Source organism: Tachypleus tridentatus, chromosome 2 (assembly GCF_004210375.1).
Source record: "Tachypleus tridentatus isolate NWPU-2018 chromosome 2, ASM421037v1, whole genome shotgun sequence".
NCBI classification, from domain to species: Eukaryota; Metazoa; Arthropoda; class Merostomata; order Xiphosura; family Limulidae; genus Tachypleus; species Tachypleus tridentatus.
Window position 1 is genome coordinate 146,969,992 of NC_134826.1, and position 24,777 is coordinate 146,994,768.

General features: G+C 34.8%; 1 protein-coding gene across 1 annotated transcript; it reads left to right on the plus strand.

The window, feature by feature from the left end:
- The first annotated feature begins 692 nt into the window (after nt 1-692).
- LOC143245630 (endoplasmic reticulum transmembrane helix translocase-like) lies at nt 693-24,246 on the plus strand. The gene is made up of 6 exons (XM_076491982.1): nt 693-995; nt 5,042-5,131; nt 18,079-18,272; nt 19,622-19,850; nt 23,023-23,092; nt 24,128-24,246. The coding sequence occupies exons 1-6, from the start codon at nt 723-725 to the stop codon at nt 24,244-24,246; spliced, it is 975 nt and encodes a 324-aa protein (XP_076348097.1). The 5' UTR covers nt 693-722.
- The last annotated feature ends 531 nt before the right edge of the window (nt 24,247-24,777 follow it).

Below are 24,777 nucleotides of genomic sequence, written 5' to 3' on the forward strand. Positions count from 1 at the left end.
AATTTCTACATTCTTACCTGATGGTCTATAACAAATCCCGATTACAAGAAATTTTCCTTTACATCCATGAACACTAACCAAATAGAGCGCAGTTAGCTCGCTCTTTAGCTTTGGACTAAAACATCAGTAATAACTGTACAGAGTAAAGATTACATTCTTTGACTTATGTTAATATTCTTGTAGTTAGTATCGTCTTTAACTTTTCTCTGTATTAGGCTTAAGAAACTGACAACCGAGATCCCTTTCTCCCATAAAGCAAATGAGTTGATTTCCATGAAGACAGCCGTAACAGAGTTTATCCCATATAATTAACTTAATGAAATGCAGTTTATTAGCTCAATTTTCCAAATGATTTGTTAATTGCAAAAAAACTCACTTGAAAGCCACATAGATGTTTTAGTTTTAAAAATAAGCAGTTTTTATTTTAGGATTTTGACAGGAAATGTTTTGTATCTAACACGAAGAAACCAACAAATTAAATGAATTAAATGGCTGGATTTTAAGTAAACTATTCGACAGTGCTAAGTTATTTCGCATACTAGAATAACAAACATGAAATAAACTATAGTCTGCTTAGATTATACTTTCTACTGTGATTTTAATGGTATAATATTTATGATAAATTAATTTTGAAAATTTGGTGATATTGAAATACAATATTTGAATTCTGGGGAATAGAGACATGGGATCACTGAGTTAGCACAGCTTCCTGTTTCCTGCGTATGGTAAACATGGCGGAAATTGTTGTTGGCGTGGACGATTTGGTTAAATCTGTATCACTTCACAATTATCGCCACATTCTTCTGCATGGTTACACAGGACCTTTTATTGTATTTTATTTAGTTTGGTTTTACATGTGGGCTGCTATTTATGGTATAAATGAGAATTTTGAAGCAGGAATGATCGCATTAGCGTGTATGGGACTTATCCAAATCCTGACATGTCTGTTTTGCCAGTGGTCGGTACACATTCGGTGCCTTCTCGGATGTAACACGGTAAGTATTAGTAACTTAGTTTCAGGTATAGTACATTATCAATAATGATTAATTTAATGAAAATAATAGTACATGCAATAAAATTTTAATTGAGTTCTAATTTATAATTATCAATCATTTAAATTGTAACTCTTAATTATTATTAGGTGTTAATTTTAGTTACTATTTCTTTTTAGTTACATTGATAACATTATGTAACACAAATTTTTGTTCCTGGATAGTATGTGTTATTTCTTAATTGCTTATGTTGTAAAAGTTCAGAAAATGGCCATTATTTCCTTCAAACTTTGTTTTTGTGACCTGGATAATGAAATGTTGAAATTAACCTGTTTTATATGTAAAACCGGGCAATGTGCACATTTTCATTTACATAAGGTCTGAATAAAACAACATATGAATCAAGATTTACATGTATTTATACTAAAGTTATACAAAAATGTTTAGAAGTGAGTAGTTTTTCGAGATTTGCGAGTGTTATGTAAATCACTTTCACATGTCAGCCCCCAAATAGTCTCCCATCATGTTTTTGTTATACGCTCCCAGATCACAAAAGCAAAGTTTGAAGAGAAAAATAGGTCTTTTCCATTTACTTTAGACATAAGTAATTGGGAAATAACACTTTCTGCCCAGGAACAAGAAAAAGTACAAATTTTGATGCATAGTGTTATTAAAGTGGTGGATTTTTTTTTTCAAAAGCAGACACTTCTTTGAGTTCTAATGAAGTTTTAAGTTTGTTTGAAATTATAATAACTATATTGTTATTATAATACGTGTATTTCATCAAAGCCATGACTTATCATGACACATGTAATAACTATATTGTTATTATAATACGTGTATTTCATCAAAGCCATGACTTATCATGACACATGTAATAACTATATTGTTATTATAATACGTGTATTTCATCAAAGCCATGACTTATCATGACACAATGTAATAACTATATTGTTATTATAATACGTGTATTTCATCAAAGCCATGACTTATCATGACACAATGTAATAACTATATTGTTATTATAATACGTGTATTTCATCAAAGCCACAACTTATCATGACACAATGTAATAACTATATTGTTATTATAATACGTGTATTTCATCAAAGCCGTGACTTATCATGACACAATGTAATAACTATATTGTTATTATAATAATAGTATTTCATCAAAGCCATGACTTATCATGACACAATGTAATAACTATATTGTTATTATAATACGCGGTATTTCATCAAAGCCACAACTTATCATGACACAATGTAATAACTATATTGTTATTATAATACGTGTATTTCATCAAAGCCGTGACTTATCATGACACAATGTAATAACTATATTGTTATTATAATACGTGTATTTCATCAAAGCCGTGACTTATCATGACACAATGTAATAACTATATTGTTATTATAATACGTGTATTTCATCAAAGCCATGACTTATCATGACACAATGTAATAACTATATTGTTATTATAATAATGCAGTATTTCATCAAAGCCATGACTTATCATGACACAATGTAATAACTATATTGTTATTATAATACGCAGTATTTCATCAAAGCCATGACTTATCATGACACAATGTAATAACTATATTGTTATTATAATACGCAGTATTTCATCAAAGCCATGACTTATCATGACACTAAAAGAACCAGTTAATGTTTGTAATCTGCACACCAGTGCTTATGCACTCAAATATTAGTGAAGTAGTTACATATCACCTATATGTAATGTTGTTGAAACCTCATAACAGTTTTGAAAAGTTAGTCCAAACGCTCAAACAGATCACCCATATGTAATGTTGTTGAAACCTCGTAACAGTTTTGAACAGTTAGTCCAAACGTTCAAACAGATCACCCATATGTAATGTTGTTGAAACCTCGTAACAGTTTTGAACAGTTAGTCCTAACGTTCAAACAGATCACCCATATGTAATGTTGTTGAAACCTCGTAACAGTTTTGAACAGTTAGTCCTAACGTTCAAACAGATCACCCATATGTAATGTTGTTGAAACCTCGTAACAGTTTTGAACAGTTAGTCCAAACGCTCAAACAGATCACCCATATGTAATGTTGTTGAAACCTCAGAATAGTTTTGAACAGTTAGTCCTAACGCTCAAACAGATCACCCATATGTAATGTTGTTGAAACCTCAGTAACAGTTTTGAACAGTTAGTCCTAACGCTCAAACAGATCACCCATATGTAATGTTGTTGAAACCTCGAACAGTTTTGAACAGTTAGTCCTAACGTTCAAACAGATCACCCATATGTAATGTTGTTGAAACCTCGTAACAGTTTTGAACAATTAGTTCAAGTCGTGTGATTCTTCTGCATCAAGAAAAATGAGCAATACTCAGTAGCCACAACACTTGAAATTCTTATAGGCAGGATTAGATTAAATTGACCTATCGGACCTGATTTCCTGTTTCATTAGCTGTATTTTTTATAGAAGTTATGTACTCTTTTTCAAACCTTTTTGTTTTCCCCAATCAGATTAAATAATCCCATTAAGTATGGGAATTATTCTATTAACGTTAAACCTTTACTTTTATGAATCTAAATATCTTATTTCTGTAATGCAGATATAAAAAGCATTTTAATACTAGAAATAAACCTCTAAACACCGTATTTAAATCATTCAATAGTTTGTACCATTAGTGTTTCAGTGAAACTCTCTTATGAAGTGAAACATTAAGTGAGCAATTAAAGTCTAAGAAATAATAACAAATTCAGTGTTAACAAGTTTGTTTATTTGCCCAAATATAATGTTCATCCAATTTTGAAAGGGTAAATTGAAAAAGAGTTGTTTATTCACACATCATTTGTACATTATATATTGTATAGATTGTAAACAACTATCGTTGTATTAAGTATTTCTGGAAATTTTTCATTGAAATGTTTACACGTAGTAATACATGAAGCTAATTATTCATCAAATTTTTGTAATCTTAGTTATATAACATCTCATCATCTGTTGCATTAGATATGAAACGTTATTTGGAACCTCTGATGAAGCTTTAAGAATTTTTAGGTGGTGACTTCTATTAAAATACCCAACAGATACACAAATATTATGTATTTGAAGTGTGCATTGTATTCAAATTAAGTGCAGTTTGGAAGTATAGGAATGTGGAGCGGCTTGAGGTACTTCACCATCCAAAAAGAGATTTGCAGTAGTTTGTAATCAATCTTTGGTGAGTGAAATAAAACTTCTTGTGAGAAGTGAGAATCCATGAACACAAAAGTCAGTGCTAAAAGCTGTCCATGTGCTTTAGAAAAATAATACAAGTCCTTGCATACACAGGTTACTTCCATGACATCTGTTTAACATCAAGCAGCTTGAGAATGAAATGGTATTTGGTTATTCTATATTGTTGAAGTCAGCTATAGATTGCTGTGTGATCAGACTGTTGAAATAGGTGCTGAAGACCTATTGTCCTCGTATTTTAGTTGGATTATGAAAAGTCAGCAAGAAAGAGGGTTGTGCTTTAGACATGACAACCTTATAATAAGAGCTTTTGCTCTTAAGTAATTGTTAAGATACTTAGTGAACATGACTGGATCTGGTGACATAGTGTCACATGATGTAATCAGAATATCAAAATAATTTTAGTATAATGTATACCCAATATCTGAAGTTAGTGAAATACAGAGGACTTGTTACAGGCCACTGAGAACTTTGGCACACAAGTCAGATTTTTATTAGTAGTGTCTACATAACATATAGACTTGTATACTTTTGCTGCACTTAAGCAATGTATACAGTGACAATTTCAATTAATTAATTATTTTGATGTGGAATTCTCATTAAATGTCAGAGTCCTTAAAAGTCAAATTTGAGGTATATCAAATAACATCTTTTGAGCATTATTTTATTTAATATTTGACCAGAATTATCTGTACTATAGCGTTTTTAGTGTGCTTGATACTACTGTGTGCAGTGAACTTGTAGATACATGCATTGTTATTTTTTATAGTTCTTCATTCTGTAAGATTATTAGGTGCTTATATTTATCAGTCTGATTTTATTTTAGGAGAAAGATCCATGGAAAGCATCCTTAGTAAAAGTTGTTCCAACTCCAAACAACGGATCACCAGAGCTTGTGAAACTCCATCATGACCAGGTTGTATGAACTTCTGTGTCATACAAAGTGCATATAGCTTTTTGTAACAAGAGTTGGGCCTTATTCAGCACAAATGTATATGTTTTAGCTCATCGAAACAGGATGAGAGTGCATCATTGCTGATTACAAGTTCAGCCTATCATAAATCTCTTGCAGAAATGTCTTAAATGTGCTTATGTGAGAACTTCAAAGTTGAAGAGGTTTCTCAAGTGAAAATGAGTTTTCTTTAGGGCCTTTGATATTAGTCAGTTTCAATGACTACTGGAACATTTAAGCTTCTGTATTTTTGTGAGCATTGTAAACCTAGGGGATCCTCCAATTTCTACCTTTTGGGGGTATTTTCTGGTATAAAACATCTTTTAACTGAGTAACAAGTAAAATGGTCATTATAAGAGATCAGAATCTTAAGTCAGTTCATAGATCAACCCTTCTATTAATTCAATCAACGTAACTAAAAGTCAGCCGAACAGATAATTCAATCTTCAAGTCCACTAGTCTTTAAAATGTATTTTGATGTAACATTCTTTCACTGATTTCATCTTATAACACTATGGTTAGCAAAAGGTGTTTTACAGCTCAAATATATATAAGATTTGTGTATGAATTTACAGTGAGAGTTGATATCTTTTTATTTTGGTAAATATCTAATAAAATGTACAAAATAGTGCACAGAGAGTTTTTTTTAATGATATATTTTAACATAAACATAAATCGGGAATTTTAAATATATTGTTACTGCATCTAAGAGTTTTTGCTTTCATATGCCAACATTAAACTTCTAAACACACACACACACACACACACACACACACACACTAACAGATGTACTCATTCAATGCATGGGGAGGAACCCATTTTAATGTCTTCTGCTATCAATTTACCTCCATTTTGTTTATTTATGAACTTCATTTAACCTTTTTTTTTCTCTCTTTTTTTCAGTTCTAAACTTTCTTTACATCTGTCTACTTCTTCCTTGTCACACTGTTTCTGAATTATTTTTTAATTTTATTTAAAACTTTGATTTATAATTTATTTCATAGATGGTGTTAGAAGTGTTCAATTACAATCAGATGCTAAGATGATTTGATGCTTTAAACTTGCCATCTTAACCAGTACCTCAAACCTCTGACTCAATCGATTATGATATTGAAAGAGTCTTCTGTACAAATGATCATTTGTTTAAAAAAGACTTGATGTAAAATCTGGACTTAAAAAGGATTTGAACTTGTGGCTTCCATCTGAAAGTCAGGTGCTGTAATTTGTGAGCCACTTTGAGATCCAGTGTTTGAAATGAACATCAAACATCTATTTGTATTAAATTTTTCCAGCATTGAAAGAACTTACTCTAAGCATTATCAATTCTGTTTGAAGTTTGTGTGCTCAAGCCATTAAGGCAATGTGAAAGTTACCAGGTGTTACAAACAAGCCAGTCATTACCAACAAATAGTTCCTGTAATTAGGAAAGACTGGCTGTAACAGCAGTAGATGTGATAATGAAGCTGATCCTATTGTTTTGACCAATAGTCAGCCTACTGGACCACTAATATATATTTTGATATATGTAACAATTACTTGTGCTGTCAGTATTTAGAGTTGGACCTTACCTCCAGATGTGCAGCCATGTTGCTTTCTTATTCTGGAACCCCACAATCCTAGCAAGCAATACAGTGTAAAGAGGTGTTTCTTTAGCTTATGGTTGATGTTATGGTGATGAAGAATATTTTGATCCTGTTCTCCTTGACGGTAGATGACATGCTGGCAAGCTAGAAGATGTCAAGTTACATCCTGTTGACTCTCAAGCTGTCTTTTGTTTTTTGGGAGCAATTTTCTTTGGAATATCTTTTTGGTTTTGGTGTTTTCCTGGCTAACCAAGAAAGCATGCTTTAGTCTGAATATTTTCAAAATTGAAATGTGTTGCAAGTAAAACATGATTTCTTTATAGAGTTATAGCTGAGAGTTCCAGTTGGACAAAATGTTTTGATGTTGTATCCTTGACAATCAAGTAGATGTAGTTTCAATAATGGTCATGATTTTTGTGCATCAAAAATAATTATTGAAGGAGACACGCATACACCTTATGTACAGATGATACACTACTCTTTGGGCACCTAATTAGATTTTTAAGTAGATTGGTATATACATACATATATATATATATATATATGCCTGGTAGAATTTTTAAAAGACATGCGTGATTTATGGGGTAAAAAGTATGTCATTTCTTGTAAGTTGTGTTTATTGGTACCATAATATAGTAGATGTATATATATCCAAACTTCCACCCAAAATTAACTGTGTAACATTTCACTTTGTTTTTTTTTAACTTTGGATTATCGGAAATGTTTCTAAGAAAAAAAATGAAGTATTATTTGTTTGTTAAAAAGAACTTGAACTTTTTGTCCATTTTTGTACTACATATATTGTCAGAGAAAGGCTTTAAAAACAGAACAGCATCTCTTGGTTAGTAACGACACACAAAGAATATTGTTTTTACTCATACATCTGTTTATTAAGAAGACAAGGGACTGGCATCCAGACTTGTTATTTCTCAACTGGTTTTGTATTAACCCTCAGCTTTGTATAGAGGGTTTGTTTTCACTTAGATTGTGGATGGTCAAGGTGGATGTTTTGACACCTTTTGCACATTGCAGTTGCCTCATCTTCCAGATGATTTCTTTCTTTTGTTCATTGGGATCAGATCTCCCTGTTTCATGTTGTTTCTTTTGGTATTTGATCTGCTCATTATGTGTTTGTTAGAGTTTTCCTCTTTCTTTAAGGATGAGGACTTGAGGTACCATTTTTACAGAAATGATTGGCTTCTCCTCACTCTTTCTTGAGAAGATGCTTTTCTCACATCTGAATTTTTTCTGCACGAGGCTGTTCGGCTGGGTTGGCTTATCAGGTTTTCCAGTTTTTATCATGTCCATCCTATATTTGATGCATCTGGGCATGTTCTTCAACTTTCATCTCAGTTGAGCTTAGCCTTGACCACTTAAGTTATAGTTAGTGGAGTGTCTTGTCACCAAGACTTATGTTTCTCTTTTTACACCCTTTGCATGAGATTCTTTTGGGAGCTCTGGTTTCCTGTAAACCATTTATTCCTTTATGTCACACACACACAAACTTCTAATTGAATTGTTGGTATCTGTGGAGCTGCTGTTCTTGCTTCCCCAATCTCAAGAATTTTCTTAGTGGTTTGATGCTGCCAAAACCAATGTTGACATCCCCTTGTTGTCACCTGATTGCATCTCCATCTCTTCAAAGATGCTTCTCACTTAGACTAGGTGGCACTTGTGAATGACTATGTTACTCTGGAAGTAGGAACTCTGGAGGAATCTATACTCCACATCAGTGTTCTTGTACTTCTTGCTCTCTGTTAAGTATTTTCCTATTTCCTTCCTTTTCTTGTGGATCAGATGATCATTATCCACTCTGATGATAATTTCAAGGACATTTGTTATATCATGAAACAGAAGGTAACCTTTTCTAAAACTCTTTGGACCTATTGGACCTGCTATTTTGGGTTAATCATGTGGCTTTGAACTAGGTGATACATTCTTTCTCTCAGCTGTACAGAGCTCTAACTATAGAGTTTTCTTCTTACCCTCATGTTTTTTCATTGGATTTGCTCTCAGACATCTCCTGTCATCATCACCTTCACCACTTTCAACAGCACCCATCCTCTCCTTGGGTCCCCAGTTTCTGTTTTTCTATTACTTATCTTCTTTGTCTTCTTCCTCATGTCCTTGCTTTAATGCACAACATTTCTTATTGGATCCTGTTGGTGACATCTCTTTGGCCAGCACAACCGTGATTGCCTCTGCTTCATGAATTGGCATCCAGGTTCTCTCATTTTCTGTTTGATCCATAACACTTTCAAAAAAGTGGATGTTGTCCTTTCGTTTTTTTGTGTGGGACTTTTCCAGTCCACTGCCTTCAGGGTTGGACTCTCTGATCATATAGACTTTTTCTTATCCAATTCCTATCATTCTGTCTTTATAACCCTCAGTGTGGATTCCTGTACATTGTGAAAGGACCTCCCAAGGAAGGCTCTGTTCTTTCAGTTTATCTCCTCTGGTATCTAAACATCCACTCACATGTTTTCTGTGCATGGTGACCCATAAAGGGGAGGAGAGGATCCTGGTGGGTGAGGGATCCAACCCTAACTCACCACTTTAGCCTTGAATTCCCGTAGATGGGCAGTCTTGGGGTGGCCCTTCTAGGGTCAGTTGGCTGGTCCACTTGGGCTAGAGTCAACCAAGTCAGAGATTCTTGCTGGTTTCTCTACCCAAGGAATTTCTCTACTCTCAAAGATGGAATTATGATGCCGACCAGTGTCCTCATTCTGACATTTACATTACCATGTCCACCTTTCACCATCAAGACAGGTTATTTTAATTGCAAGGTATGCCCATACATTCCAAACCCTCTCAGATGTTTCCAGTGTCAGTGGTTTTGTCACTCGAAGACTTCATATCATGGTTACTTGACATGTGCTTATTGCTGTGCCAAGGACCATGATGCCTATGAGTGTGAAACGAATCTTCTTTGCATCAATTGCAATAGCTCTCACCCATCCAACTTTTATTCTTCCCTTAAATGGTTCAAAGAAAAGGGCTGCAGCATTTGAAAATGATTCAAAACATTACTTACCTTGAGGCTTGAAAGTTGCTGACCACCACTTCATCTCAGACGATGCTACTGCATGTCATTCCACTGGGAATGCAGACGGATCTTTCAGTGCCTCCAAAAGAATCATTCTCAAACCAAATGAAAAGTCTTTTAACCTCCATGGTTAAAAAAGTTGATAAATCAACTTCAACACCCATCTCTGTCCCTAACATACATTCCAGCAAACTCCAAGATCCACATTCTTTGGTTCCAGGTACAGGCATTTCCTTGGGTACATCTTCTGCCACCCCAAGATGCAAAACATTCATTCACATCCTCAGTCACTGGAATCCTCTTCTAACAACAAAGACCTGCCCAATCAATCCAGGGCAGGATCTGTGGAGGTCAACAGACTTCTGTCGAATAAGGACAGTAAAGGAATAAGATGTGGTTGTAAATAGAAGGGCTCTCCACCCAATTTTTTTATATATAAATAAAAATGGCCATCTTGAAACAATGGAACTGTCGAGGTTTGTGTTCTAATCTGGATGACATCAAAGCACTGATTGCTTTCTACCATCTTGTATGTCTTTTCTTTCAGGAAACATTTCTGAAACCTGCCAATACAGTCACCTTTTGGCAGTTTTCTTTGTACAGAAATGACAAGCTGTGTGATGTATGAGTACATGGAGGGGCGGTACTCTTGGTTGCCAACCCTGTCTTTGCCACTTGACACACCCTTGGAGGCCATAGCCATCAGTGTTTCCTTGGGTCGTACCATCACTGTTTGTTCTCTCTTCCTGTTGCCTGGAGAGACATATGATCATTCAGACCTTGATGCTCTCATTGAACAGTTGCTGTGTTCCTTTTTAATCCTGGGGGACTTTAATGGACATCATCCCATTTGGGGAAGTGCTGATATTGATAGGAGGGGTTGTTCCGTAGATCGTATGCTCTCTGATCACAACCTTTCTCTTTTCAGTAGTGGTTTTCATACTTATTTTCATGCACCTAGCCAGTCCTTTACTGTTATTCATCTTTCAGTTTGCTCCCCTTCTCTATTCACTTTTCATGGAGGGTTGTAACCCATGAGGCAGAGATCATTTTCCTATCATTTTGATAGAGATTGGCTATGGTTGATGCATCCGACCCACGTGCCCCGGTGGAAGCTGGATCAAGCAAACTGGCCACTGCTTTCACAGAACGTGATCCTGCCATTGTCTGTAAGCTATCAATAGATGAATGTGTGGCAGCACTGCCTGATTGTATTATACAGGCAGCTACTCAATGTATTCCTGAAACCTCAACAAGTTTTCCATGATATCGTCATCCATGGGGGAATCCTGCCTACCACATGGCATGGAAGGTTCAAAAACAGGCCTGGGATACTTTTTGTAGGCATCCCACACTCTCATACCACATTACTTTCGAGCATGCCGGTGCACATTCTTGGCGGGTAAGACACCAAAGCCAGAAGGACTCTTTGATTAAATTCACAACCAGCATATCTCCTACCACCAGTTCCAAAATCTTGATCTTGCTTTCTGATGACTAGGAAGTAGCTGATACCTGGAGCATTGCCAATACTCTAAGTAAAAGCTTTTGCCAGGTTTCTAACACTTTTGCTTCTTTCTCCACCTTCTTACCCACCCAGACTTAGGCAGAGAGATCACCTCTTTTTTTATTTGAGCTGATTGTCTCTATGACTATAATCGTCCCTTTACACTGGTAGAACTTGAACTGGCCCTTCATCAGTCTGGCAGTACATCTGTTAAACCTGATGATGTACACTATGAAACCCTGCACCATCTTTCTTCTGATTGTTTTTAACTGGATCTGGCAGGAGAATGTTTTCCTGATTATTTTACCTTTCTCTAAGCCAGGGAAAGATCCCAAGATTCCTTCAAACTACCGTCCAATTGCTTTGACGAGTTGTCTCTGTAAGACATTAGAAAGGATGGTTAATGCTCGTCTTGTTTGGTTCCTTGAATCAAACAACCTCCTCTCCCACCCAGTGTGGGTTCCGTCGACAGCACCCCACCACAGACCACCTAATTTGTCTTGAAACATCTATCAGAGAAGCCTTTCTCAACCGCCAACATCTTGTATCAATATTCTTTGACATAGAGAAGGCTTACAACACAACATGGAGGTATGGCGCTTTTGAGACCTCCATACATATGGGTTACGTGGCCATCTACCCATGTTTATTAAAAAATTTTTAATGGACAGGAGATTCCAAGTTCGTGTGGGTTCGACACTTTCCCGTTCTTTTGTACAGGAACTTGGAGTCCCTCAAGGCTGTGTATTGAGTGTTACACTCTTCAGTATAAAGATAAATGCCATCATTTTCAACTCCCTCTCACTGTTGCGAATGGGCTGTATGTTGACGACTTTCACATCTCATGTCAGTCGTCAAACATGAGATATATTGAGCGGCAACTACAAATCGCCCTCAATTGTGTACGGAAGTGGACTCTGGCTTAACGCTTTAATTTCTCTCTCTCCAAAACTGTGTGCATGCACTTTTGCCGTTGACGGGGTATTCACCCTGATCCTAAACTTCATATCGGTGAAGTTTTGCTGCCAGTGTCCCCAGAGACCAAGTTCTTGGGGCTTATCTTTGATTGTAAACTGACCTTTATACCACACTTAAAGTAGCTTCGGGTCAAATGCACAAGAGCACTGAACATCCTCCGTGTTCTCTCTTCTACCAGTTGGGGGTCAGATTGCTGTTCAATGTTAAGGGTATATCATGCTCTTATTAGATCGAAACTCAATTATGGATCAATGGTCTATGGCTCTGCCAGACCCTCGGCTTTAAAGATGCTGGACCCCATTCATCACCAAGGACTTCGACTCTGCACTGGGGCTTTCCGTACCTCTCCAGTTCAAAGTATATACATTGAATCTCATGAACCTTCTCTACACCTTTGCTGTTTGCAACTATCTTTACAATATACTTCGAAACTTTATTCCTTACCAAAACATCCCACCTGGAAATGTGTTTTCCTTCCTCGGTGGGCAGTACTTTTTCAGAACAGACGATCTGTCATTGCTCCGTTTGGCCTTTGCATCCGGGCGCAATTGGATGAATTGGGTCTGTCCTTGAATAACATTGCAGATTCCACAGGTCGGCCCATCCCACCATGGCTTATTACAGCTCCCAAATGTGACCTTTCTTTCAGTCACCTAAAAAAACCTCCAGATTGGAAGTACTGTCTTTTATTTAATGAATATCTTTCAAACAATCATTCAGTTCCCATTTATACAGATGGTTCCAAATCAGGTAATTCAGTGGGCTCTGCTATGGTTTGCTATGGGTCAGTAGTTGCGTGCAGAATCCCTTCTTCAGCTTCTGTGTTCACTGCTGAACTGCATGCCATATCTCTTGCCCTGGATCATATTGCAGCTGAGCAGTACTCCAACTGCACTATTTATACTGATTCGCTTAGTTCTACACTTGCCTTGGAATCGCTACATGTTAGCTCACATCCTATTCTCGCTGATATTCGAAACCGACTGGCCCATTTCTCATTAGCAGCTACTTCAATCCAGTTTTTCTGGATATCAGGCCATGTTGGTATTCGCGGAAACGAGCTTGCAAGACATGGCAGCTAAATATGTCTGCTTCAGCACCATCACTCTTATGCCTATTCCGTACATGGACTATGGTGTTGTCTTCAAGGCTCGGCTCCGTGCCAGCTAGCAGTCCACTTGGAGTGAGCAACGTGACAACAAACTTTTTCAAATCAAACCCAAAATTGGACTTTGGCCATCTAGCTTCCGTAAAGTTTGGAAGGAGGAAGTTGTTCTCACTAGGCTACGCATTGGTCACAGTTTTTTAACTCATCATTTTCTTTTATCTGGAACTGATGCACCAATGTGTAGTTTGTGTAACACTCAAATCACTATCAGCCACATTTTACTTTCTTGCCATCGTTACAATTCTCAACGACGGCAATATTTTAAACATATTTTTCCCAGGGTCAGTCTGTAACATTGGACAGAGTTATTGGTGATGGTGACTCTGTCCACCTTGATAATGTTTTTAATTTTTTAATGGCCATTAATCTTTTTAATCTCATTTAAGTGTTGCATATTTATTCATTACACCTTTTAATTATGGTTCCTTTTTTACAGTTTTAATCTCTCTCTTTCAATTTGACATTGGACAATGGCCAGAACATTAAATAACTCGACACCAGGACTGGAAAGGCCAACTTCAGGTGACTAACGCTACTGTTTGAACTATCCGCTTGAACTACTCGTTAGTCGCCCCTGGCAGTTGTTATTATACTTTTGCTGCATATCATTTCACACTTTACTACTTAACTTTTTAGTACTGGCCATATTGACTCATAACCCGAATCAGGACTGGAAAGACCAACTTCAGGTGACTGACGGTGGTTTTTATACTTACCTGTTAGTCTTCCTGGCGGGTTATGATCATTACCATTCTGCTACAGGTAGTTCTTTACAACTTTGTTGACTGGATGTCAACATGGGTTTTTACGCCATTTTCTGTTTTAATTGCCGCTTTGCTTTTATCTTCAATTACTTTTACAAATTTTACTCCATTTACTTGACTTTATCTTTTACTGGACATTTGGCTACTATTATTACGATTTTATGGAGTGTCTTTTAAAACTTTTATTCTTTTACATTTTGATAATAGCTGCTATGACACATAACCCGGAACCAGGACTGGAAAGGCTAACTTCAGGTGATTGACGGTGGTTTTGAACTTATCTGTTAGTCTTCCTGGCGGGTTATGATCATTACCATTTTGCTAGAGTAAATATTTTACAACTTTGAAGACTAGGTGTCAACATTGGTTTTATACTTTTGTTTTACCTTCATTTCCATTTATGTCTATTACTACATTTATTTATTTTTTTACATTTTTACCGAATGTCTATGAGATAGCCTCGCTGCTTTGTGCCATAAAACACTAAATCAATCCATCTTGCTTCTGGCCATCATCATATGCCATCAATGCTTCTTGAACTGTCTTTCATCACACTTCCCTACTCCTCTGTCTAGTCCAGGCCTTACCTTCTGAGCTGCTCAGTAAGGTGATGGTTGTTTTCACATTTTTTCACATCAGATTCATCAACTGTATCATTTTCTTGCATTTCATGTTCGCTGACTCTAGATTAATCTACTTATATTTGTCTCCCATTAACTTCATCATCTGGCTGTTTTATCTGTGGTATACTTGATTTTATTTAATAACCGTTCTTCAGTACTATGACATACTGTTTCTCAGTATCATAAGTAAACTTTATTCCCTATCAACCTCTTCCCTTTTATTGGATCCCACCAGGTGGCTGGTGTTACCACCCAGAGCATGCTTATTTTATAAAATCTACACCAGGCCCAGGGATAAGGGAAAGCACTCAACCAGTCTGCCTTGAATCTACCAACACTCACTGTTGAGATGTTCCCCAAAACCACTCATGATATTAAAACTACTCAATTTCCCAGTCCAGACTGTAGCATTTTATAGACTATTGTGGAAAAAGTTGGCACCAGGGAAGTAAATGTTGTCCAATTTGTTTTTACTTGCAAGCTTCTAAATACAGGGCTTCCTGGTTACCCACTGTAATATCTCTAGTGAATGACATTTCTGGCATGGCATCTGGGTACTTCTTTGGGTATCCGCATTGCAAAGTCTATTCCTATCCTTCTTTGAATGGAGCACAGGAGACCCTCACTACTTACCAGTTCCTAGCTGCTTTGGTGTTGGAACTCTGCTGTAAAGACACGTTCTATTAATTTTTTTTCAGTTTCATTGTTTTAAAAATTCAAGATAAACATTCTGGAAACAAAAAGAAAATGTTTTTTTTTAAGTGTTTGACGTAATTTCTCATTGGAAATAAAATGACTAAAGTAAACAAAGTGCTCAAGTTGTATAATAGTGTTTAGTAAGACTAGTATGTTCTATAGGTCACATTCTGTACATTTATAATAGTGTTTAGTAAGACTAGTATGTTCTATAGGTCACATTCTGTACATTTATAATAGTGTTTAGTAAGACTAGTATGTTCTATAGGTCACATTCTGTACATTTATAATAGTGTTTAGTAAGACTAGTATGTTCTATAGGTCACATTCTGTACATTTATAATAGTGTTTAGTAAGACTAGTATGTTCTATAGGTCACATTCTGTACATTTATAATAGTGTTTAGTAAGACTAGTATGTTCTACAGGTCACATTCTGTACATTTATAATAGTGTTTAGTAAGACTAGTATGTTCTATAGGTCACATTCTGTACATTTATAATAGTGTTTAGTAAGACTAGTATGTTCTATAGGTCACATTCTGTACATTTATAATAGTGTTTAGTAAGACTAGTATGTTCTATAGGTCACATTCTGTACATTTATAATAGTGTTTAGTAAGACTAGTATGTTCTATAGGTCACATTCTGTACATTTATAATAGTGTTTAGTAAGACTAGTATGTTCTATAGGTCACATTCTGTACATTTATAATAGTGTTTAGTAAGACTAGTATGTTCTATAGGTCACATTCTGTACATTTATAATAGTGTTTAGTAAGACTAGTATGTTCTATAGGTCACATTCTGTACATTTATAATAGTGTTTAGTAAGACTAGTATGTTCTACAGGTCACATTCTGTACATTTATAATAGTGTTTAGTAAGACTAGTATGTTCTACAGGTCACATTCCGTACATTTATAATAGTGTTTAGTAAGACTAGTATGTTCTACAGGTCACATTCTGTACATTTATAATAGTGTTTAGTAAGACTAGTATGTTCTATAGGTCACATTCTGTACATTTATAATAGTGTTTAGTAAGACTAGTATGTTCTACAGGTCACATTCTGTACATTTATAATAGTGTTTAGTAAGACTAGTATGTTCTACAGGTCAAATTCTGTACATTTATAATAGTGTTTAGTAAGACTAGTATGTTCTACAGGTCACATTCTGTACATTTATAATAGTGTTTAGTAAGACTAGTATGTTCTATAGGTCACATTCTGTACATTTAAATAGTGTTTAGTAAGACTAGTATGTTCTATAGGTCACATTCTGTACATTTATAATAGTGTTTAGTAAGACTAGTATGTTCTATAGGTCACATTCTGTACATTTATAATAGTGTTTAGTAAGACTAGTATGTTCTACAGGTCACATTCTGCACATTTATAATAGTGTTTAGTAAGACTAGTATGTTCTATAGGTCACATTCCTATACATTTATAATAGTGTTTAGTAAGACTAGTATGTTCTACAGGTCACATTCTGTACATTTATAATAGTGTTTAGTAAGACTAGTATGTTCTACAGGTCACATTCTGTACATTTATAATAGTGTTTAGTAAGACTAGTATGTTCTACAGGTCACATTCTGTACATTTATAATAGTGTTTAGTAAGACTAGTATGTTCTATAGGTCACATTCTGTACATTTATAATAGTGTTTAGTAAGACTAGTATGTTCTACAGGTCACATTCCGTACATTTATAATAGTGTTTAGTAAGACTAGTATGTTCTACAGGTCACATTCTGTACATTTATAATAGTGTTTAGTAAGACTAGTATGTTCTACAGGTCACATTCTGTACATTTATAATAGTGTTTAGTAAGACTAGTATGTTCTATAGGTCACATTCTGTACATTTATAATAGTGTTTAGTAAGACTAATATGTTCTACAGGTTTATTCTGTACATTTATAATAGTGTTTAGTAAGACTAGTATGTTCTATAGGTCACATTCTGTACATTTATAATAGTGTTTAGTAAGACTAGTATGTTCTACAGGTCACATTCTGTTCTACATTTATAATAGTGTTTAGTAAGACTAGTATGTTCTATAGGTCACATTCTGTACATTTATAATAGTGTTTAGTAAGACTAGTATGTTCTACAGGTCACATTCTGTTAATAAATATGGTTTCAACTCTTAACTTTCATACTTCAGTTGAAGTGTACATTATAGGATTATTTATAAAATTAAAATATTATTTATTTTGTACATTATAGGATTATTTATAAAATTAAAATATCATTTATTTTGTACATTATAGGATTATTTATAAAATTAAAATATTATTTATTTTGTACATTATAGGATTATTTATAAAATTAAAATATTATTTATTTTGTACATTATAGGATTATTTATAAAATTAAAAGATTATTTATTTTGTACATTATAGGATTATTTATAAAATTAAAAGATTATTTATTTTGTACATTATAAGATTATTTATAAAATTAAAATATTATTTATTTTAACTTTGAATAGCATTAAAGTAACAGTCTTTAATTTCTGGTTTTTATTGTTTTAGCGGGGAGATCATGACAAAGGAGGACAAGTGTGGTTTGTTTTTCAGAAAACGAAATACGTCTACGAACCAAACAAAAAGTGCTTTCAAGGGTTAGAGTTTCCTGTTGATTTACCAATGTTCTACTACCAGGAGTGGAAAGGTTACCAAGAAGATTCTGAAATAGCAGCAGCGGAACGAAAGTATGGTAAAAATGAGTAAGTCAACATGGTTGGTATGGTAGTTTAGTTAATAATGGTATCTTCAACTATAGAAATAATATATACTTAAACAGCTTTGTTTTTATACCAAATTCGTAAGGTTACATCATGTTCAGATCTAGCCATTAAATGAAACATTTATGATCAAGTTTTACAAATAGCCAAGTATTAATTAACCTCTTAGCTGTTTCCTATTCTTTATTGTAATGGCCTGGCATGGCCAAGCCAGTAAGGCGCGGTGACTCTTAATCTGAGGGTCGCTGGTTCAGCGCCAGCGCCGCGCTAAACATGCTCGCCTCCCAGCCGTGGGGTGTATAATGTTACGGTCAATCCCACTATTCGCTGATAAAAGAGTAGCCCAAGAGTTGGCGGTGGGTGGTGATGACTAGCTGCCTTCCTCTAGTCTTACACTGCTAAATTAGGGACAGCTAGCACAGATAGCCCTCAGTAGCTTTGTGCGTAAATTTCCAAACAAAAATTTATTGTAATTAATACACCTAAGTTTGAAATCAAATGTAAACATTAAGAAATATTCACAGCTCTGTATTGGTAGAGCAAGTTTACTGTTTTTGAAAAGTATATAATACACTGAGAGGCATTAAAAACTCAACGCACGACGTTACAGTTAAACAATTTTAATATGCTAAGTTAAACATAAGTTTTGTATGAAACAACCAATTTTATTACTTTAATGATGCTCAGTATATAATAAATCTAATTACAAATTTCAAATTACCATTATAAAATATTTTGTTATAAATAATAAAGAAAAGTAAAAGTAAATTAGGTCTCGAAGACAGTCAAGCAAAGCTGCAAAGAAACTTAGCAAAATCGTTATTAAAACGTATATTTTAGTGAGGTGTAGGATGTCCCCCAAAAAAATATTTACATTTTGATTGATCATAGGACTATAGTAAACAAACCTACAAACCAGCAAAACATCTTTATTAATATTTCATACATCAAATTAACTGAACCTACACTATTGCATCATTTGAGATGTTTAAACTGGGTTACACCAGCATTGAAACAATCATGGTGTTAACAACAGAATTCCTGTTACACTTGTATGTAATTTTCAACTCTGATTCGATGGAAAGTATTTGTGATGTGTCACTTTAATCTCTTAGTGGTTTGGTTTTTGTGTTTTGTTTTTTTTAGACATTCTACAATATTATCTGGAGAAAAAAATTTTAGAATCCATATACAGAAGTTGCATAATTTAAAACCTGGGTAGACTTTAATTATTGAAATAGTGTTACCAGCATCTAGGCATCTATTTAAATGTATAAATACCAATTTGCACTGTGTAGAAGTAAACTGTGCTTATATTTTTTCTCCTGCAGATTAGAAATGGTTGTTCCCGAATTCATGGAGTTGTTTAAGGAGAGAGCTACAGCACCATTTTTTGTCTTTCAAGTTTTTTGTGTGGGACTATGGTGTCTAGATGAGTATTGGTACTACAGTGTTTTCACTCTGTTTATGTTAATTGCTTTTGAGTGCACCCTCGTTCAACAACAACTACGGAATCTTTCAGAAATACGAAAAATGGGTAATAAACCACACATGATTCAGGTAAAAAACTTTCAAAACCAATTTAAGACCTGGAATAAATCTGGTAGTTTATCTTTGTGTTTTAATAATATTAGAAAAATATAAAAGAATGAATGTGATGTCGAGAAACCCACTTGTTGAGAAGAGACAAAAAAGCGGCTTGTTTGTTGAAAGATATTTTACATAGAAGAGCTTAACAATGTTTCGACCTTCTTCGTCATCGCCAGGTTCACCAAGGTCGAAACGTTGTTCGCTTTTCTATGTAAAATATTTTCTCAACCCAAACGAGCCGTTTTTGCATATAAAAGAATGAATGCTTTATCTCTAAAAGTTCTCTGTTAAGAAACATAAATCAGAAATTTTTGGAATGTAGAAGTCAATTTTTTTAGATTTATCTGATTATGTTAGATTTTATTCAGTTGTGTAGAATCTTTGTTGATTATTGGTAGAAAAATATTTTAGAAGTTTGTAATGGATTGAATTTCAACTTTATAGTAGAAGAGAAATTCAGAAAATATTTTACATTTTATATGTATAAAGGTTTTTTTATGCACCCACAACTTAGATTTACTGTGTACTTTTATAAAGTTTTATACTAAACACGACTTAATAACATGGTACTTAACTAACAGGTGTATGGAAATTTATGTACTGATGCAAAAATGAAATGAGCTAATGCATTTTCAAAATGATAGACTTAAAAATGGACCAGTGTGTAATATTTTGTTCCCGCATTAACGTATCTTTATTTTGTAAATGGACTATCAGTTTCAGCAATTTAACAGCAATTCAAATGAAGAGAAACGGCTTAAGCAGTTTGTTACTAACTCCTCTTTCTGTATTGTTGTAGAACCTCGTACTTTCAAGAAACATCTACACCCTTGTGCAAATTAATTAAAACAAATGGTCATTTTACAATATTTTCAGCGTGGCTGCCAGTGTAGGCTCACTGGACCTGCTGATTTCCTTTAATAGTCATTTTTTCACACAGACGGCATCATTAGCTGTGTTTTGCAGTACGGTCTATCTATTTTTGGGATATATGACGAAATTTTGAGGAATATTACGTCATTCGAAATTACGTTAGAAGGGCAAGGAGACCAGTCAAAAAACAACTTCTTACCAACTTAATGAAGGAAAAATGGTATCAATGGGGTCTGAAATACAAGAACTGGATGCAAGAACTATGGAGGAAGGTGTTATTCAGTGACGAGACTCATTTCTCCCTACAGGGTCAAAGAAGTCTGCATGTTTGCAGATCTCTAGGTGAGAAACTTCGAGAATCTCACATCAACTTGTTCGTAAAACATCCCTTGGAGAAGATGTTTTGGGGCTTTTTCAGCTACTATGGCATCAGAGGCTTATATATCACAGAAGGTATGATGCGAGGACCACAGTACATCGAAGTTTTGCAGAGAAGTCGTTCCAGAATTGAAAAAGATATTTCCAGATGGATCTGGCATTTTTCAGCAAGATCTGGCTCTGTGCCACACATCGAAACTTGTGAAGAATTTTATAACTACAATGCGAATAAAGGTGCTGGGGATGACCTGGAAACTCTCCGGACTTAAATCCTATTAAATCTTTGGGCGATTTGTAAAGAAAGACTTTGGGGAAAAGACTGTACTACAAAAGATAAGCTAATTGAGGTGTGGTACCACGATCCAAAAATTAGTAAAGATTGCAGTCAACTCGTGGACTCGATGGTAAAGCAGATTAATAATCTTCTGGAAAATAAAGGCGGTCATATCACGTATTAATTTGTGAGTAATTTTTGGATTCTCAGAAATAAAATGCAAAAAAATGAAAAAATCATAATTTTCAGTCTTGTTTCAATTAATTTGCACAAGGGTGTAAGTTATCAGTTTGTTTGGAATATTAGGTTACAGACTTGTATGATAAATTGCCTCTCTGTGAGTACAAAGTGAGATTACACTTATCAGGTGTGTTGTTTTTTTCCTATTTTTTATGGTTAGAGATGTTTGAACTAATTATAAATGCAGTCAGAATGCAGGTTCATAAGTGATATTAACAGTTACTAAAGAAATGGATAGGGGGTGATAAGATATTGAGCTATCTTTAATTTATTATTGCCAAAAGTACTGAAACTTAAAACTTAACCAATACAATTAACTTTAGTTTATATGACAGTATTATGTTTACAGTACAATTCTCGCTCTAACTGCAGAACATGTGCATTAATATTTGACCTGTTTCTTCTAAATCATTTGTTGTAAATAACGTAATAGTACTAAATTTCTACAACAGGTGGATTGGTGAGAGGCCAAGACCCTTTCATTCCAACTCTGAGTTGTGGAACTTTATGTGATTAGGGCTGGTCTTGGTGTGTAATCCCATTTATAATATAGGAATTCAATTCAGGGTGAATTCTTCTGGGTGTAGTGCAGTTCTCCCACTAGGGTTCTGTTTTCACAACCATGCTCTATACAGATGTTTTCTGTAAGGATAATGCCCTTAGTGGTCCTTCCAAGCATCAGTGTGGGATTCTAGATACAAATGGGAATGTATGACTTGAAGTTAGCATATTTCTACATTGAAAATATATTTACAATACTCCGCTTCCTCTCACACGCCTTCCTTTCCCTACTAAGATCTGGTGTTAGAGCCTGGGATTGAGATAGTATGATAACATTGTTTGAATGAGTTATTTATATGGAGTGATAGGATAGGAGTTACGGTGACATAAGTGGAGAGTTTCACAAGATAAATACCAGGGAAGTTGAGGGGAAAAGCTAAAGATGGGAACGAACAAGAAAGGATTAGACCAATATGGGCAAAGAAAGAAATCCTGGGTTCAAATAATAGCTATAAGTGGCCAGGTGGTTAAGACTCGACTCATAATCTGAGGATCATGGGTTCGAATTCCCATCACATCAAATGTGCCTGCCCTTTTGGCTGTGGGGGTATTATAATATGATGGTCAATCCCACTATTCATTGGTAAAAGGAGCCCAAAGGTTTGCAGTGGGTGGTGAGGACTAGCTGCCTTCCTCTAGTTTCAAACTGCTAAATTAGGAACAGCTAGTGTAGATAGCCCTTTGTAGCTTTGTGCAGAATTCAAAACAAACCAAACTAATAGCTGTAAGTGTGAGGAAGGTAAGTCTTAATTGCAAATACATTTTCAATTTAGAGAATGTTAACTTGCCTTTTCTTATTTAATTACATTTCAACAGGTGTACAGAAATAGGAATGGCTGCCCAATTGTTAGCTGTGATCTTATTCCAGGAGACATTGTTTCTATAGGTAAGTGTAAAATATTAATTTCAAGTTGGGATATATATGAAGTTGTGAAAAGGAAAATCAACTTTGTAACATTATTGGTTAAAAATGTTCTTGCCTCTGTAATGATTTTATACTTCAAAGATACCACAAGTAAAAGATATAAAGTGAAAGATATAAAAGGTAAGAATTGTGATATAAATTATAAAAGAAATATATGTAAAACTGTCTTGTTTTTGTTTGTTTGAGAATTACAATTTTAAATCTGATAATTAAATATAAAAGCTATTGAATATGACCAGAAAACTTTCTGAGCAACCACATGCTAAACAAGATATAATAGTGAGCTTATATATGAGCATCAGTATATCATAAAGGTTTGATAAAAACAATGTTATAGCAAATTCATATCCAACATCAAAATACTGTAGAGGTTTGGAAGAAAGCTTACACCATTTGTTGATAAATATTCAATTTTAGAATGACACCATACCTCTGTTCCAAAACAGTTTTGTTTTGTTGTTTTTTTTTGCTTGAGACTGTGTACAGTTATTAGTGACATATTTGGTAATATACATAAATATTTTAGGCCAAGTCATTTTCTGAGTGGAGAAAAAAAAAAACTGTTTAGTTGAAAAAAATAAAACTTTGCTGCCTCAGAGAAATTGTAGAAACTAAAGATGGACTTCCAAGTAGATATCTTACCTCTTTTCACAAAAAACTGTCTCAGCACATGCTGCCCTCTATTGTCACAAATTTTGCTTGCTACTACTCAATACTTCCACTAATTTTTCTGCATACTAACGTACAGATAATTATGCAGCAACTCGCTACCAATAGGAGTGTGACACTGCCTCTATCAGAACTAGTGCCCTCTCTAATTTTTTTATAACTGTTAACCATTTCTCGATTGGCACTTATTGAAAGTACAAGTTTTTCAATCACAGGTTGATTCACTCATCTACAAGTTTGTCTTAATTTGTCCACAGTATTTGTTACTGATTTTATCCTCTTTTGTGGAGAATTGTGAATTTATCTCTCTCTCTTTGCTTTCTTAAGATATACACTTGCAGTTTCAAATGTTCACAACTACAACTGCTGCAGTTGAACTATCATCTACATCCAGTGGGTCTGTACCACGATTCTTGGCCCATGAAGTGATGGCTCTGCTCTGTTGAAAGTTAACCCATTTTGTCTGACAAACTTAGGAGAGGGTCCTTTCACAATTTTTAGCCCTTTGCCTTCTTCTAAACTTGCCCCTTAATTCTGTTTTGTTCTTGGGGACTCGCCTAGACCTCCCCTTCTTCCCATGGTTGATTTTATTATTCAGATGTGTTACATTCTGTTCTTGTCTCCCCTTGCTGTGTTTGATTCCTACTCTTCATAAAGACTAGCTTTTTGGTCATTTTATTTTTAGTGTTTTTTTCTTTCCTTGAATATTGAGGTTTATGCAAGTCATTTTGGGAAGCATTTGTGTTTGAGAGTGGTGGGTGTGCCTCATTCTTCACATACTGAGCACAGTCATGCTTTTGAGTAATATTGTTCCCTTCATTTAGACTTACTCATAGCATTGGTGTTGCTTCTCCACTGGAGTGGATTTGACCCCAACAATTCATTTGCCTATAGTGGATTTGACCTCAACAATTCATTTGCCTATTCCCTTATTCTGTCTTATTCTGACCACTCTTCTTGGGTCATGGCTAATGGGG